This window comes from Mustela putorius, unplaced genomic scaffold (genome assembly GCF_011764305.1).
Source record: "Mustela putorius furo isolate JIRA1106 unplaced genomic scaffold, ASM1176430v1.1 tig00003853_pilon_pilon_pilon, whole genome shotgun sequence".
NCBI lineage: Eukaryota > Metazoa > Chordata > Mammalia > Carnivora > Mustelidae > Mustela > Mustela putorius.
Window position 1 is genome coordinate 48352458 of NW_025422005.1, and position 16168 is coordinate 48368625.

A 16168-nucleotide genomic window follows, 5' to 3' on the forward strand; every position below is an offset into this window, starting at 1 on the left:
AATTTTTGGGTTATTTGCTCCAGCTCTTTGAAGAATACTGGTGGAATTTTGATCGGAATGGCATTAAAAGTATAGATTGCTCTAGGCAGTATAGACATTTTAACAATGTTTATTCTTTCGATCCAAGAGCATGGAAGGGTATTCCATCTTTTGGGGTCTTCTTCAATTTCTTTCATGAGTGTTCTGTAGTTCCTCGAATATAGATCCTTTCCCTCTTTGGTTAGGTTTATTCCCAGGTATCTTATGGTTCTTGGTGCTATAGTAAATGGAATCCATTCTCTAATTTCCCTTTCTGTATTTTCATTGTAAGCGTATAAGAAAGCCACTGGAATCTTGGAACTTTCTTTATTGATAGGCAAAACTAAAGTTTAAAAGATCAAAATTTTGTAGTACATAAGAACTGAGGAAAATTTATTTAAATAGATAAAAAGAGATGATGTAACCTAACTGACCACCTTGTATTTTACGAGTAACCATGAATAGGAGTTCTAGAAGTCACTCTCTTTAAAAACCAACGCAGGTTAATCAGTATCAAAACCTGCTCTGATTAAGCACAATTCTTCAGAATCTGTTTCCTTCATTTTACAGGAAAAAAACAAAAACAAAAACAAAAAAACCAAACATCATCTCATCATGATGTCCTCAGGTAGCCTATACCCAAGAGTTTTGCAGACAGTGCTGCCTTTAAATCTTTGAGCCAGTCTTTATCAGCTTGAAATTTAATGTCCTTTGCACAGCAGTCTAGCCTGTTCTGCTTTTGCTACTCTAAGCAAAGTGATTGTGCAACTGGCTTACCTTTCCCCCAATTATCTCAGTGCTTTAAGGCACAATTTCTGAGCCAGGACTTCTGTCCATATTGTGAGAGGATGTAGCACAAACAGTTCTTTCCATAAACTACCCTCTGGATACATCCACATGGTCTATGGGAATGGGAGTAATAATTATTGCTATTTTACTTTGTTTAATTAGGTTGGACTAGGGGTATCGGGATATTATTGAATTAAAAAGCATGCTATAGGGAAGGAGGAAAGAGATGAATAGATGAAGCACAGAATTTTTAGGGCAGGGAAAATACTTTGTATGCTACTATGTTGATGGATACTTACTACTATACATTTGCCCCAAACCTTAGCATGAAGGACCCCAGGAATGAACCCTAATGTAAACTATAGACTTCAGGGGATCATGCTGTGTCAATGTGAGTTCTTCAAAGGTAACAAATGTATCACTTCAGTGGGGGCTGCAGATAATCGAGGAGATGATGCAAAAATCCAGACAAAGGGTGTATGTGGTATCTCTGTACCTTCCTCTCAAGTTTGCTGTGGATCTAAAACTGCTCTAAAAAAATTAAGTTCTAAAAAAAGTGTACTATGTAAATATAAATCTGTGATTTCCCAAAATTATAAGTGGTTAAATTAAATGTGGCAAGGTGTTACATTATTTCATTATAGAAAATTTCTACCTAGACACACAAGAACTTGTTTTGTTTTGCTTTTAAACCAAACTAGAATTATACCATTTTATAATCTTTTAAAAGAATTTCCAGTCCACCATAAAATGCCGATATCCTTACACATCGATACTTAGTCTCTGTGAGAACATTCTATATGTGTAACTAGTGTTTCATTGCATGCAGATACAAGAGTTAATTTAACTAGTCCTATTTTGTTGAACATTTACTGTTGCCCCAATGTTACTCATTTAAATATTGCTTCCCTGTTGGACATGTTCCTTGTGTTAGCTCCCTGCAGTCTTCCTTACCCCAGAAAGCTGATCTGTGTAGACTAAAGATCTCCTCTCATGCCTTCTGATTCTGGCTGGTTTTGGCCAATGTGTAGCCCTGGCAGAAGATGGCTCTGTTGTGCAACATTGCCTTAAACTTCTTGTGTTTCTTGCTCAAAGGTCACTACATTTCTCTAAGCAGCCTGAGCTACAGAGGGTCCCTCTACAGAGTGTCCCTCTTCGACAACATTGCAGGGGGCTGTCCAACTTCGCCTCTGCTGGTCCACAGTTCCTGCTATATTCGTGCATTTCTCTTACTCTTATAAACAAACTCTTTCTGAATCATCCTCCTCTGAATTAGGTCATCTATTTCCTACTAGCGGATTTGTACATTATTATGTAAATTTTTGAAACCAAACTATATATCCATCTATAATTGTTTCTACAGAAGTGGTTCATGGATAGAGCTGTTTTATGCCATAGTACATACACTTATTTAAGGATTTTATTTAAATTCTAGTTAGTTAACATATAGTGTGATATCGGTTTCAGTAGGATTTAGCGATTCATCACTTTAGGTACAACTCCCAGTGTTCATCACAAACTACATGTACTTTTAAGGCTTTTAATAAATATACTTAAAAGCTGATAGCGGTATGCATGGGTGGCTCAGTGGGTTAAGCCTCTGCCTTCGACTCAGGTCATGATTTGGGGTCCTGGGATTGAGCCCCACATTGGGCTCTGCTCAGTGGGGAGCCAACTTCCCCTCTCTCTCTTCCTGCTCTCTCTTCCTCTCTCTCTCTGCCCGTCTCCCTGCCTACTTGTGATCCCTCTCTCTCTCTGTCAAATAAATAAATAAAAATCTTTAAAAAAAAAAAGCCAATGGCATATGAGTACTTTTTCCCTAAATTCTCGTCAACCCTGGATATCTCCACTACAAAAATATTTCTGATTTTATTGGTAAAAATAATGACTAGTTGCTGTTTAATTTTTTTTTTTTTTTAGTCTCAGAGTGAATCTCCCCCACCCCATCACACACACGTATCTAGTGTTCATTTTTATTTCTTCTTTTGTGAATTGCCCACATAGATCTGTCACTTTGTGAAATTGGGCTGCTCTTCCTTTTCCTACTGATTTGCAGGAGTACCTCACGCATTTAAGAGGATTAATTTTTCCCTGTCATAATCTTGTACATAGTGTTTTGTTTTTTCTGTTTACTTTTTATTCTATTTTTTAAAATACAGGATTTCAAATGGTAAAATTACAACTTTTATTTCATAGTCTCAATAGTTAGGATTAATGGGGGCCTATTTTTTTTTTTTTTACAACACTGATTTGGCATTCATTTACGTACTGCCATATACTCTTATTGTAGGTTTCATGCCTATGTCTTGCAACCCTTTGTAGGAGATTATAAAGAAACAGCTTTCTGCAGTAAAAAGGCACGAGATGTATGATTTTAACATAATACTCCATCACTGTGGACTTGTGAAAATGGATATAATAGTATGTGCCCTGATGTTGCTCTGTTTTAAGGAAAGATTGAGTTCATGGATATTAAAGTATGTAGATTATATAGCAAGAAAAGCAATAAAAAAGATAAGGCATTATGATCAGTTATTTCTTTTCAAAAAAGAATAAATCACAAATGTTTATCCAGGTTTTACATAGAGGTTATAATTGGTCATTGCTACAATCTCCTGCATAGATTACCATCATGACTCCCTAAATGATCTCTCTCTCTTTACTCATGTCTCTTCCAACTTGTCCTCCACACAGCAGCCAGAACTATTCTTTATGGTGCTCCCAATTTCCCAATGGCTTCCCACTCTACATAGAACAAATTCTAAGTTCCTACCATGGTCCACATAGCCCGTGACCTGAGTCCTGCTGGCCTCTCTGACCTCATTCTCTACCCGCTCCCGCTTTGTGCACTTGGCTGTACCAACACTAGCTTCCTTGCTCCTTCTTAAATGTCACAAAGGCTTTCTATTCACTGTTCCCTTTGCCCACAATGCTCTTTCTCCAGAGATCTTCATGGTTTACTTTCTACCAGGATCATGGTGAACACCTGTGGTGTCACTTGGGACAGGGTGAACCTCCAGGGCAGGATAGTGGTGGCTACATGGGTGCCCTGATCTCTGAGTACTGTGCTTCTGGAAAACCACACAGTCTCACTTTTTATGAAGTGAGCATAAGGCAGCCTTGTACAAAAAAATCTGTTTGGGCTCCAGGTGGTCAATTTAGGTGCTGTTTGTAGCAGGTGCTGTGTACAGCAGTTGCTAGGAAAGCCAGATGTCTAGTATTTAAAGAACTTGGGGCTGTGGGAAGTTGCAGCCTCTTCTTATGAGACAGGAGCAGGAAGAAGAAACTAGAACTGCTAGTTATATGGGAAGTTGGAATCTGGTGAACCTTGCCCACCTGGATAAATTAGGGCCAATCTTAGCCAGCTCACTGCTAACTAATAACTTGCTCAGAGGCCTTCTGGGAGCACCTTTTGTGACTCAACATCCCTTTATGATCCTCCTCTATTTTTCTTCATGGCACTATGCTCAGTTAAACAGTCATTATTCATATGTCTGCTATGTTGTCTCCCATCATTAGAAGTTTAGGTTTTAGAAGTTTAGATATATCATTTAGAAGTTTAGGTATACTGCTGTATTCCTAAGGCTTGGCACTCAGTAGGTGCTCAATTAATGCTTTTGGAAGGAATGATGATGGAATTCCATATATGCATTAATTTATAAAACTGTTAACATTAGTGCTTTTAAAAAGTTCAAGAAAGGGAAACAATAATGTATTAATATGAAGGGCTTTGAGGGACCAAAAAATGACAGGCTCCAGGATAGTCATGTGGGAAAATACCAAAATTTTATATTTCTAGGCTATCAATATCAACACATATTATTACAAGTATTTGCTACCCTTTCCTATAAAAATTTGCAACCCACTTCTTCTGTACATGACAATACTATACCAACAGCAGTGTAACTAGAACGAAGTGCTTTGGGTCATTGAGTCTTGGCACTGGAAGGAACTAGAGAAGCCAGCTTTATTCACTGGAAGCATCTCTACTCACAGGAATTTCTTGAAATGGATCCAATTCCTTTTTTATTTAGCAACTCAATCCCCAGATTCTGTAAATGTTCCCCTATGCCACAATTTATACCCTGGATCTTCTATCATGCTATACCTTTAGCATCCACACTTCTAGTGTGGCAGGATCCCTTCTAAATTATGGCATGCATGCAAATGGAGGTGCAGTATTGCACAGGGGATGTATCCAATTCTGAATAATTGGGCCACCCGCATCCTTCTCTGTGGATGCTCTCGGCTCATGCTGAGCACAAACAGAAATGTAAAGGAAAAAACACTCCATTTTATTCTCTACTCTCTACGACTACCACATACAGCCAGTCACCAAATGTGTGTGGGTTTCCCCATACCAAACAATTCTTCAACACTGGCTGGGTATCCTTACAATTCAATTAAATTCTGTAGCTATCTACCTAATTTAGCACAGACCCCACAGGTTCAGGGCTCCATCCTACAAGTCTGTCCCACCCCTTTCAGACATCAGTCACAAGTCTAGATTGTTACCTGTGGTTCTGATAGACCCACTATAAAATAGGATTCTCACAACCCCACCCTGGGTTTGATGAAACTGCTAGAGCAGCTCCCAGAACTCAGAACAGTTTACTTACCAGATTACTGAATATTATAAAGGAATATAATTTAGGAATAGCCAAATGGAAGAGATGCATAGGGCAAGGTATGTGGGAAGGGGTGTGGAGCATCTATGGCCCCTCCAGGCACACCACCCTCTCAGCACATAGATGTGTTCAGCAATCTGGAAACTCTCTGAACCTCATACAGTTGAGATTTTTAGGGAGGCTTCGTCATGTAGTTATGCTTAATCATTAACTCAATCTCCAGCCCCTCTCCCCTTTCCAGAGGGTAGAGGGTAGAGCTGAAAGTTCTAAGTTGGTAATCGTGGCTTGGTCTTTCTGGTGACCAGCCTCCATCCTTAACTCTCCAGAGCTCTCCATCCTCAGGGGAGTAGAGACAGGAAATTCCAAGGTATTTAGGGGCTTTGTGTCAGGAACCAGGGTTAAAGACCAAATATTAGGACAAAAGATGCACCTGGTGCTCTTATCTCTTGGGAAACTGCAAGGGTTCTAAGAGCTCCATGCCAGGAATTGGAAACAGAGACCGACAGATAGATTTTCTAGTCTTTTGCAGCAAGTGAAACCCAAACTTTTATTCCATATGATCATTTACATGCACTCTTACCTGAGGACAGACTTTGCGTATATCTCCGTTGATTTCATTTTTTTTTTTTTTTTTTGGTTTTAGCTCATTTTCCTGCCAAGGCTTTTCAGCATTCCTCTAAGTAAACCTACATGTTTACTGAAGTGGTTTCAGTTATGGATTAAAAATGACTAAAAACAGGGCCCCACACCAATCCTCTCAGCCTCTCCGCCTCTAACACAGAATGTTGACATCAATTGTTCAGTCACCACCGTGTTAGCATAATCTGGTTTTAGTCAACGTGTTGCCAACCTTAGTGTCCATCACTTTTGTTTTTGTTTTCACAATGAATATATTTAATTCTTTGGCCTGCAGTTTTGCCAGGGATTGCCCACAAGCTTCTAGTTTTGTGGTTTTATTACCTACTTTTATCTCCTTTTAGAAAATGGGAATATTTGTCTCCTTTCAGTTGGTATTATCTTGCTTTCCATGAGCTATCATCAAAGATGACTCCTCAGGGTCCCCTGGTAACATCTGCATGCAACTTTAGCAACCTGGGCCTTTAGACTTGGATTGAAAGCAACTATGTATTGTCTTTCTAGATCTTTATTTTTCTTGGCATCCATCATGCTCTAGTTCATTTATTAGGCTCTCAATATGTATCAGATTTTGTACTCAGTGCTGGGGTGCAGTTGTGCACACGGGATTTACAGTCCAATGGAGGAGCCAGAAATGCATAGGAAATTGTCACAGAGTATAACAGTCCCTTAACAGTGCTGTGGAAACCTATGGGGGAGAGGGAGGGGTAAATCTGTGCCTAGAGGTGGTGGCATCTCATTAGATCTGTGTTTTAGGAAGACGATGCTGGCCATAGTTGAGAAGTGGGCGTCTCAAATTGGAATGTTACACAGGAGTCACTTGGGAATTAACAAAAATGCAGATTGTGAATCTGCATCTAGCCAACTCCCAGGTGAGGCTGATGTTGGTGGTCCATAGGTTACCCTCTAGGGAGCACGCCTTTATAAAGTGGATTAGAGAAAGAGAGAAAGAGCAGGTTGGAAGTCTGGTGGAGTTATCTGAGAGGCAAATGATGGTCATGAATCTCAGGTACACTTGTTTCACTCTTTATAACCTGGAGATTGATCTCCTTTGTAAAGAACTTGACTACTAAATGGGTATTGAGTATTTTCCTTTCATCTGTCAATAACTGTACAGGCTAAATTAAGAAAAGAGGAAAGGAGCTCGACTCCAGTCTTAGTTCTTAGTAACTGGCCTCCCTTTAAGCCCAATAGAGTTCACAGTTGTTCCATCTGTAAAATGGGAGATTAGTTGTTATGGGCTAAATTGAACCCTAAAATTCATATTTTGAAGTCCTAACCCCATGGGCCTCAGAATATGACCTTATTTGGAAATAAGGTGATTGCAGATATAGTTAGTTAAATTGAGGTCATACTAGAATAGGATGGACCCCCGAACCAACTGATTGGCGTTCTTATAGAAAGGGAAATTTGCTCATAGGCACAGATACAGAGAGACTGCCATATGAATTTTAGAGTTATGCTGCCACGAGGCACAAAACTATCAGAAGGAGGGAGAGAGACCTATAAGCTCTCCTTCCTGGGCAGCTGCAGAGGGAGCACAGCTCTACCAACTCCTTGACTTCAGACTTTTCACCTGCAGAACTGTGAAGCAATACATTTCTGTGTGGTCTAAGTCACCCCATGTGTGGAGCTTTGATACAGCAGCCCTAGCAAATTAATACCCTCACTGACACCATGAAGGTCACATTCAGGTCTGCCATCCTATTCCATCCTCTCCAAATATCCTACGGGAAGTATGAACTAAATGTGGTTAGATGGGAAGATTTCTGTTTTTCATCCATTATTCATTTGTGATTTTTCTTTTTAGAGACTTTTTCCTTTTTTTTTTGCTTTCACTTATGTTTCCTTTTTTTAAAAACTCAAAAACCATTTTTTTTTTCATTTAAACAAGTACTTAGAACACATCAAACAAGGCAACATTTATTCTTTCTTCTCATCTTCTGGGGTGGGGTCTGTTGGGTTCCTCCGCTGTTCCACTGTTGTTCTCTAAGCCAGTGCTACTCTCACAGGTCCCTTCCTCAGCCATACTGTTCACCCCCTCCTGCCTGCTCTCCTTGTCATCAGGAGTAGATGTGTCTTCTTCTTCACCATTCTGTTGTCTTTCTGGTGCTTCTTCAAGGTGTGTCTTCTCTGTCTCCACTGGGATGCTCTTGTTGGTTTTTTGGTTGTTTTTTTTTTAAGATTTTTATTTATTTATTTGACAGAGAAAGAGAGAGATCACAAGTTGGCAGAGAGGCAGGCAGAGAGAGAGGGGGAAGCAGGCTCCCTGCTGGGCAGAGAGCCTGAAGTGCGGCTCGATCCCAGGACCCAGAAATCATGACCTGAGTGGAAGGCAGAGGCTTAACTCACTGAGCCACCCAGGCTTCCTCTTGTTGGTCTTTCTCCTCCTAGGTCTTACTCACAGCTTGCTCTTCCTCAGGAACCATGCTGACTGCATTCAGTTTGCTCTGTGGCCTCTTTCTCCCTTTCCTCCTTTATTTCACCAGCCCGTTCCTCTTCCTATGCAATTTCAGTGACAATTTTTTCCATATCCATTCCACTTCAAACCATACAACCATTTAAGTTCATCGTTAAATGAATCTGTGCTTTCCAGAAGTTTCCTCTTTTTCTGGTGGTCGCTCATCCATTTAAAGAAGTTCAGCTTCTAGTTTTCACTGATGAACCATTAAATACTGAACCCATTGTTTAAGGACCTGCCTACTAGCTGTTGTGACAACTGACAGAACGTCTGGCTCTACCCTCTCACTACAGATTTCACTGATGAGGTGGTGGTTTCTCTGGAAACGGGTGGTAGCCGTATGCTTCAGTGAAAAGTCATCATCATAGCCATCTGGATCTTCGGCAGGCTGGATGCTCATGTAAGCTTCTCTTTTCCTCATGCAAGAGTCTCTGTTGACTTTCTTCCTCTAAAGCAGCTCCTGTATGACTTTTTGCAATTATGTAAGCAACGTATGCAGGGAGATTATGATAGCCCTTCATAGATTCATTGTACTCTCTCTTTTCTGCTTCGTCTTCACTTAAATATTCTTTTTCTTCATCAGTGAGATCTCGTCACATGCCACCAATAATCTTGCCAATTTCCCACAACTTTAGATCAGGGTTGGAAGATTTTACTTGATCCCAGACCTTTCTGCTGTACCTCATGTAGGCCATCAGTGGCTCATCTGGTAGTTTGTGGGGGTTTGGAATCATAATACCAGAAGATGCCATGACCTGACTGTTGATGTCCAGGTTCCCTCCCAGCCTCTAGTTGTTGCAGACAAGATGACCATATGGATTATATCCCACAAACTCTGGTGTGCTGGGCATTTGTGTTGTAGGAGCTGGGGTGGGAGGTGAGGCATAAAATGGTCTTATTAACATTTTGAAAGATTATGTTCTCAATTCCTTAAGAATGAATTTGAGCCACCTCGGGCAGAAAAAGCCTCACTAATGTTTCATACATAGATATTTTACTAATGGACTCAACAGATTCAACCCATAGAAAAAGCCTTTTTGAGGCTCAGGCTGAAAGCTACAGAGAAAGCCCAACTAAAATGGTTCCGAGACAGATTTTGGGACACACATGACATGATAGTGGTGGGTCTGTTCTTACCTCGGCAATAAGAACCCTTTTGAGAATCATTTGTTTTTGAACCATACAGAACTATTTATCAAAGCATGTCAGGGGTCCTATGTCGTTCCAGCAATAGCAACATCAAGCCCAGAGAAAACAGAAGCAAAGCAACCTATCTTGATATTTTTTTAAACTTTTTTTTTTTACCATTATCACAGAAGAAATAGAACTATGCCTTTTATTTCACAATTTATGTATCTAATCTAATGTACTCTTTTATTTCTTAGATTGTAAAATTTAAAGAATATAAAAAATAAAAGGCACTTTTTTTTATAAGACAGAGGGAATTTTTCCTTCCATATTTAAAAGGACAAGGATCCTCCCCCAGCAAACTCTTTAGGAACATTAGATTCTGATACTCTTAGGAAAAAAAGGGGGGAGGGATTTGGAACAAATAGGCTAAACAAAGAACCCTGGATGGGAATGGAATTAGTCTAGTAGCAATGTCAGCTTCTGGATGGGAGGAGAGCTGAGCAGAGCATCCACACAGATCCTAGTACGTTCCTCACGAACCATGGGCCTTTGGTGGAAGATCTTAGTATTATAATTATGATTATTATAAGGTTATATCACAGCATCTTCGTTTTCTCATCTACAACAAAGAGGTAGACTGCATCCCAGACACAGAGTATAAAAGGGATGGCAAGCATTCCATAGAATGAGATTTGATTTTTTTTTAAATTTTTTATTTTTGATAAACATATATTTTTATCCCCAGGGGTACAGGTCTGTGAATCACCAGGTTTACACACTTCACAGCACTCACCAAATCACATACCCTCCCCAATGTCCATAATCCCACCCCCTTCTCCCAAACCCCCTGCCCCCGGCAACCCTCAGTTTGTTTTGTGAGATTAAGAGTCACTTATGATTTGATTTTTTTATTAAATATCTCACATCCCTGGAAAGATATGCTTCAATCATAATAATAGAATCATGGATTGAGCATGTTGCACATACTACTAGGCACTGAAAAGGGGTTTTGCATACTTTTTCTCATTTGGTCTTTACAACAACCCTACTGGGTATATGGGTTTTAGCCTTACTTAAGAGATGGTAGGATCTGAGGCCAGAGAGATTAATTGTCTCAATGTCAAAAGGCCAGGAAGGCACAGAACCAGAATTCAAGTCCATATCTGTCAGCTCTATAGATATCTCAGATGCAGGACTCATGGGCTGCAAAACTCACTTCCTGTGTCAGGACAGACATTACTAATTCATTACAGCACTCACTTTTGAATTTCTCTAGTCTGACAACAGTGTTGGTGGAGAGTTAAACCAACTTCCCCTGCTAAGCTTGTGCTCCCCAGCAGTGTTCTGGATGGCCTTATCTTCAGAGATTCTGATTTAGTAGGTCTTGGGTTGGACCCCAACTCCTTATTCTTAAAGGATTTTCTGGATGTTTCTGATGACAGCCAGGTTTGATATCCACTACTCTCTGCACCTATGTTCTGTGAGGCCAGATCTTTTCTGCTTGTCTATTTGTTTGGTCTGTGGGTTTCTGAAATAAAGGCAGAAGCTATGGAAATAATCTCAGGTGGGAAAAGCTATTGACTGCTGCTACTAATGGAATGGCTACTACATGAAAGATAGGTCTGGTGCCTTCCTTTTCTTTTGTGAACCACCAAAATGCTGGAAGAGAGACCTAGTCATACTCTTCTGTGCCAAGTATCTGGAGAATTTTAGAGATACCTGAGTGTGCTCCCTCAAATATGACTGTGATGAGCCTGAAGAGAAGAAAGACCTTTTAGCTATGCTCTGAGAAGCCCTCACTTGGAGGAGTATAGAATCTTAAGTGAAAATCTTATAATTTATGATTCATTATTAATCCCACTCCTTTAATCCATAAAAATTGACTAACACTATTTCCCCCTCTCCCCTCCAAATTCCTACTATAGGAGATTACAAACGTGATGAGAAGCTGCAGCAATACCTCATTAATAGTTATAAATGTCTCAATGTTCATATTCCTCATCAATTTGAGAAAACTGCCTAAGTAATTAAAGAGTAAGGGGAATTAAAAAGATGAAAAATATCAGGAAAACAAGGCTCATGGAAGTTATCAACACTATTTTATTTCTACTGTTACTTCTTAATGACTTAATTTCCCATGGACAACATTTTAAAAATGTAAATTTCTAGATTAAGAAAAAAAGACCCAGACTTCATTATCTTCCCAGTGAAGCAGATATTTGTCAAACAGTAAACTTACATCTTTGGCTTCTCCAGAAGGCACCGAAAGTGTTTACTTCCAATGATTTTCACCACATTTTTTTATCCTTAAAAATAAATAGTTGGGGTCTCATGCATTGCTTCTGATCCAGGGGGAGTCTCCCAAATGGAAGGCATGCTTCTTCTCAAAGCCCTTTCAAATACTTGGGTTGGAAAATAAGTAAATCTTTCTTCCTCTTGATTTCCCATTAGTTGGTTTAGCATCCTTGTCCGTATTAACAAAAACAATAGCAGGACCAAATGCTTTACCTATGTTATCTCACTTGACATTCTTAATAAAGGCATAATAAGATATTCTTAACTACTATTATCATTCTTGATTTACAGTTGAGGGAACAGGCATAATGTAGTTATGTCTCTTACTCAATAGCATAGAATCAGCAATGAGCAGAATTGGGAATCTCACTCAAGAGATCTGCAAAACAGGTCTACTGAGTCATTTGGAGATGCTACCTTCCTGACGCCAGATAGGATTCCCATGAAGTCAGAGAGGAAACCAGGGCTTTATTGGGTTATATGAAGATCTTATATTCAGCTCTCACTGCTCAGTCTCCCTGCTTACAAAACTGGGATAATTCCAGTTCTCCTTTCTGGGATTTAGGGTGAATCCAATAAGATTGCATCTGAAGGAGTGCTGTGCATAGGAAAGAGGGATTTTTGTTGTTATTGTTGCTGTGTGTTTCTGCAATAATCTGGTGAATCTGAAGTTGAGATCCTGTACTAGATAAATGCTATGTGCTTATACAGGTCTAAGGCCAAGGACAACTTAGAAGTTCTATAAACCTGGCCCCAGGCTGATCACTCTCTTTCAGAGACTTTCCCAGACTGAAAGCTCTTCAGAGACCATTCTAATCCAAATGCTTTACAGATTGGTAAGCAAAGACCAAGAGAGGTGTATCATTTGACCAAACTCACACAGCAAGTATGACTAGACCCATTTCTAGTGCCCAGGTCTGAGGTAGACCAGCGCTTTTCCCTGGACTCCAGCTTCACTTAGTATGTGGTCTACAGGAAAGAAAGACGTGCTCTGAGTGGGTAGCCCTCTCCAGCGGGACCTGCAGCCTCTTTGAAGTTGTCTGGAAATATTAGGAACCACAATTTCTGACAGTGGGGTACCCTCTCTGCCTAGCAGTTGCGCATCAGTCCTGAGCCCTTTCCTGAGATAGAACAGGGGACTTGGCATTACTGCTGAGGCAAGCGTTTCCCCACCCAGGCAGCTCAGGGGTACTCTTGGGGATCGAGAACTGCGGTGGCCTGCGGGGAACAGGACAGGCGATAGGAGCTCCGGAGTCAGGCGAATCACTGCACTGGCTCCTTCAGCAGCTTCCTCCCAGGTTGCTAAGGATGCAGAGGCTGTTGCTAGGCGGGGACCAAGTTTCCATCCAGCTGTGCCTGGCTCAGGCCTCCCTGCCGCTGGCGCTTGAGTGCTCCAGCAGAGAGGCAAAGAGTATCCGCGTTATCAAATCTGTGCTTTGGAGCTTCTCCAAGACCTGTGAGCATCTTTCTTGAAGCTCATCCCGCTCACCTGTGTAGTCACACTCGTCTTGCTCTTTCCCTGAAGCTTGATTTTCCCTTGGTGAGATTGGCGGATAATTGGAATCTTGCACTTGTCCTTTCAAATCCAGACCCTTCCACTGTATGGCTTTGGATAAATCCATTCTTTTCTCTGAGGTTCAATTTCCTTATCTGTAAAATGAGGAAAAGTAGATCCCACAGTGGAGCCAGACAACTATTCTTACCTTATACATTAACAATTACTAGTAACATAATTTGATTTATATTTTATTTATTTTTTAAAAGATATTTATTTATTTATTTATAGAGAGAATGAAAGAGAGGCAGAGGCTGAGGAAGCAGCAGGCTCCCTGTCAGCAGAGAACCCAATGCGGAACTCCATCCCAGGACCCTAGGATCATGATCTGAGCGGAAGGCAGACACTTAACCAACTGATCCACTCAGGGGCCCCTGTATTTTAAAGATTTTTAAAAAATAGAGCTTGGGGTGTTGACTAATTACCCAAGACCCCACCAAGGCAAAGGACAGAACCTCGATTTGAATATATATATATTCCTGTATCTCCCGAATTTCTAGAAAATTTTTGTTATGTTTAAAGACTTCAACAAACATGGGTAAAGACACTTTAAATTGACTCTAAAATGTTCCTACTATTTCCAGCAGCAGCCCAGCATCCGTACTACCTGCCTCTTGCCCTCTGGCTCTGTTGTGTTTTGCGGTTCTGTATCATCTGTTGGCACATGCAGCATGGTGATACATTCAACTTCCCTCTAGGGGTCGCTCTCAGGGAGCAAGACACACAGGCACATTCTGTGATATACAAAGTACCTCAGAGTAGAGGAAGGGGGGCAGGTTCCTATTTCTTCTTCCAGCCCAGGTTTACCTTGATCTCAGATTAGTCCTCCAAGGCACAATTCTGAGAAGCTGCCTCAAGCTCAATGTCTCAAAGGACTCCCACCAGTCACAGAGGTTGTCTATGGTTTCAAAGTCTTCTTTGCCTTATCCTCAGGCTAGATTTCTAGTTTGATCTCCCAATACTTCTCCCAGGCTTGCTATGCTCTGTCCCACACAGTCTACCAACTGGTTTGAATCTGCTTCTTATTTTTCTGTTTTTGTGCCTTTTTCATTCTGTTCTCTCTCTGTAGGACCCTTCTGTTTACTCATTATGACAGCCTGCCATCCATTCTGTAAGTTACCTCTCAAATGGTCAAGAGTATGTACCTGGGAGTCAGATACCTTGGGTTCAAATCCTAGCTGTCCTAGTTCAAAGTGATCTTAGGCAAAACTTTGTGCCTTAGGTTCCTCTTCTATAAAATGAGTATGACTTTTTATGAAGATTAGCTGAGTTATATAAGTAAGCCACTTAGAACAATGGCTGACACATAGTGGGCAATACAAATGTTTGCTATCATCATTATTACAATTATCTGTCCAGAAGCCAAGTCAGACCCCAGAAGCTGCAAATGGTTTCTCCATTCTCTGTATAATCTGGTTTCTCTCTTTATAAAACCTGTCTTTCTTTGCCTGATGGTATGACTATTTGTTTGCATTGGTTGCCATAACTTCCTGGACTATGCTTCTGGTACTTTGAATAATGATCCCTCAGACATCCATGTCCTAATCCTTAAAACCTGTTAATATTATCTTCTGTGGCAAAAGGGACTTTGCAGATGTGACTAAGTTAAGAATCTTGAGATGAGATTTTCCTGGATTATCCAGGTGGGTCTTAAATATGATTGCAGGTGTCCTTAGAAGAGGGAGGCAGAGGGATATTTGACTACAGAAGAGGAAGTAGGACATGTGACTATGGAAGCAAGAGGTTAGAATGATTTAAAGAAGGGGTTTGGGCCAAGGAATGCAGGTGGCCTTCAGAAGCTAGACAAGGAAAAAAAAAATTCTCCTCTGGGGCTCCAGAAGGAGCCAGACCCTGCTAATTCCTTGACTTCAGTCCAGTGAGACTAATTTTGGGCATCCAGCGTCCAAAACTCTGAGAGAATAAAGTTGTATTATCACAAACCGCCAAGTTTGTGATAACTGATTATAGCACCCATAGGAAACAACTGCAATGTTATTGAAGGACCCACTTCTTCAAAGAACTGACCACAAGTCTGTGACTTAAGTAGGCCAAACAGAGTTCTTATTGATGACCAATGTACAGTTGTTGGATGAAAAAGAGGCCTATCTGTTGGGGTCACTAAAGTGTGAGGATAAGGTATTGAGGCTGTGGGAAGATATTTATATCAATACATCGATTTCTTTTCAGCAGATAAGGAGGAAGCTAGATCAGAGCTGAAAAATGGAGCCAGTGTGGGAAAGGGATGAGAGCAAAGAGCCTGGATCCAGCTATGCCTGAAGCTAGAAAGATTCTAGAATTCCCAAACACAGAAGTGAAAAATTTCCCTCTAAGATATTTTGAGGTGAGATTTGTTAATCTTTACCTGAAGAGCCCTTGTGAATGCAGAGATTTTCAGATTTCAGGTTGCTAAGGTTCATATGTGGGGTGCAGTGAGTCAATGCCATTCTAAGTTTCATTGTTAATTCTGTGATGAAGCTTGAAGAAGTAAGTGGCTTTTGATCAGATCAGATATTCTACTAAAGACTCTCCTTTAACCTTATCTTGACTTACAGATTTTATAAATGCCAACTCGAAACACAGTGACCTAGAGGGAGATTTTCATTGTAGCTCTTCTGTCAGTTTGAAGGTATTCATTTGAAATGTGATATATTTTTT

General features: G+C 40.5%; 1 protein-coding gene and 1 pseudogene across 1 annotated transcript in view; both read right to left on the reverse strand.

The window, feature by feature from the left end:
• Positions 1-13580, reverse strand: part of CUNH1orf87 (chromosome unknown C1orf87 homolog) — an 89286-nt gene extending 75706 nt beyond the window's left edge. The window contains 2 exon segments of the mRNA XM_004751684.1: positions 11903-11963; positions 13448-13580. Of these exon segments, the coding sequence (XP_004751741.1) occupies positions 11903-11963; positions 13448-13580 (194 nt within the window).
• On the reverse strand, positions 7995-9437 carry LOC101684979 (annotated as a pseudogene).
• Positions 13581-16168: the final 2588 nt, after the last annotated feature.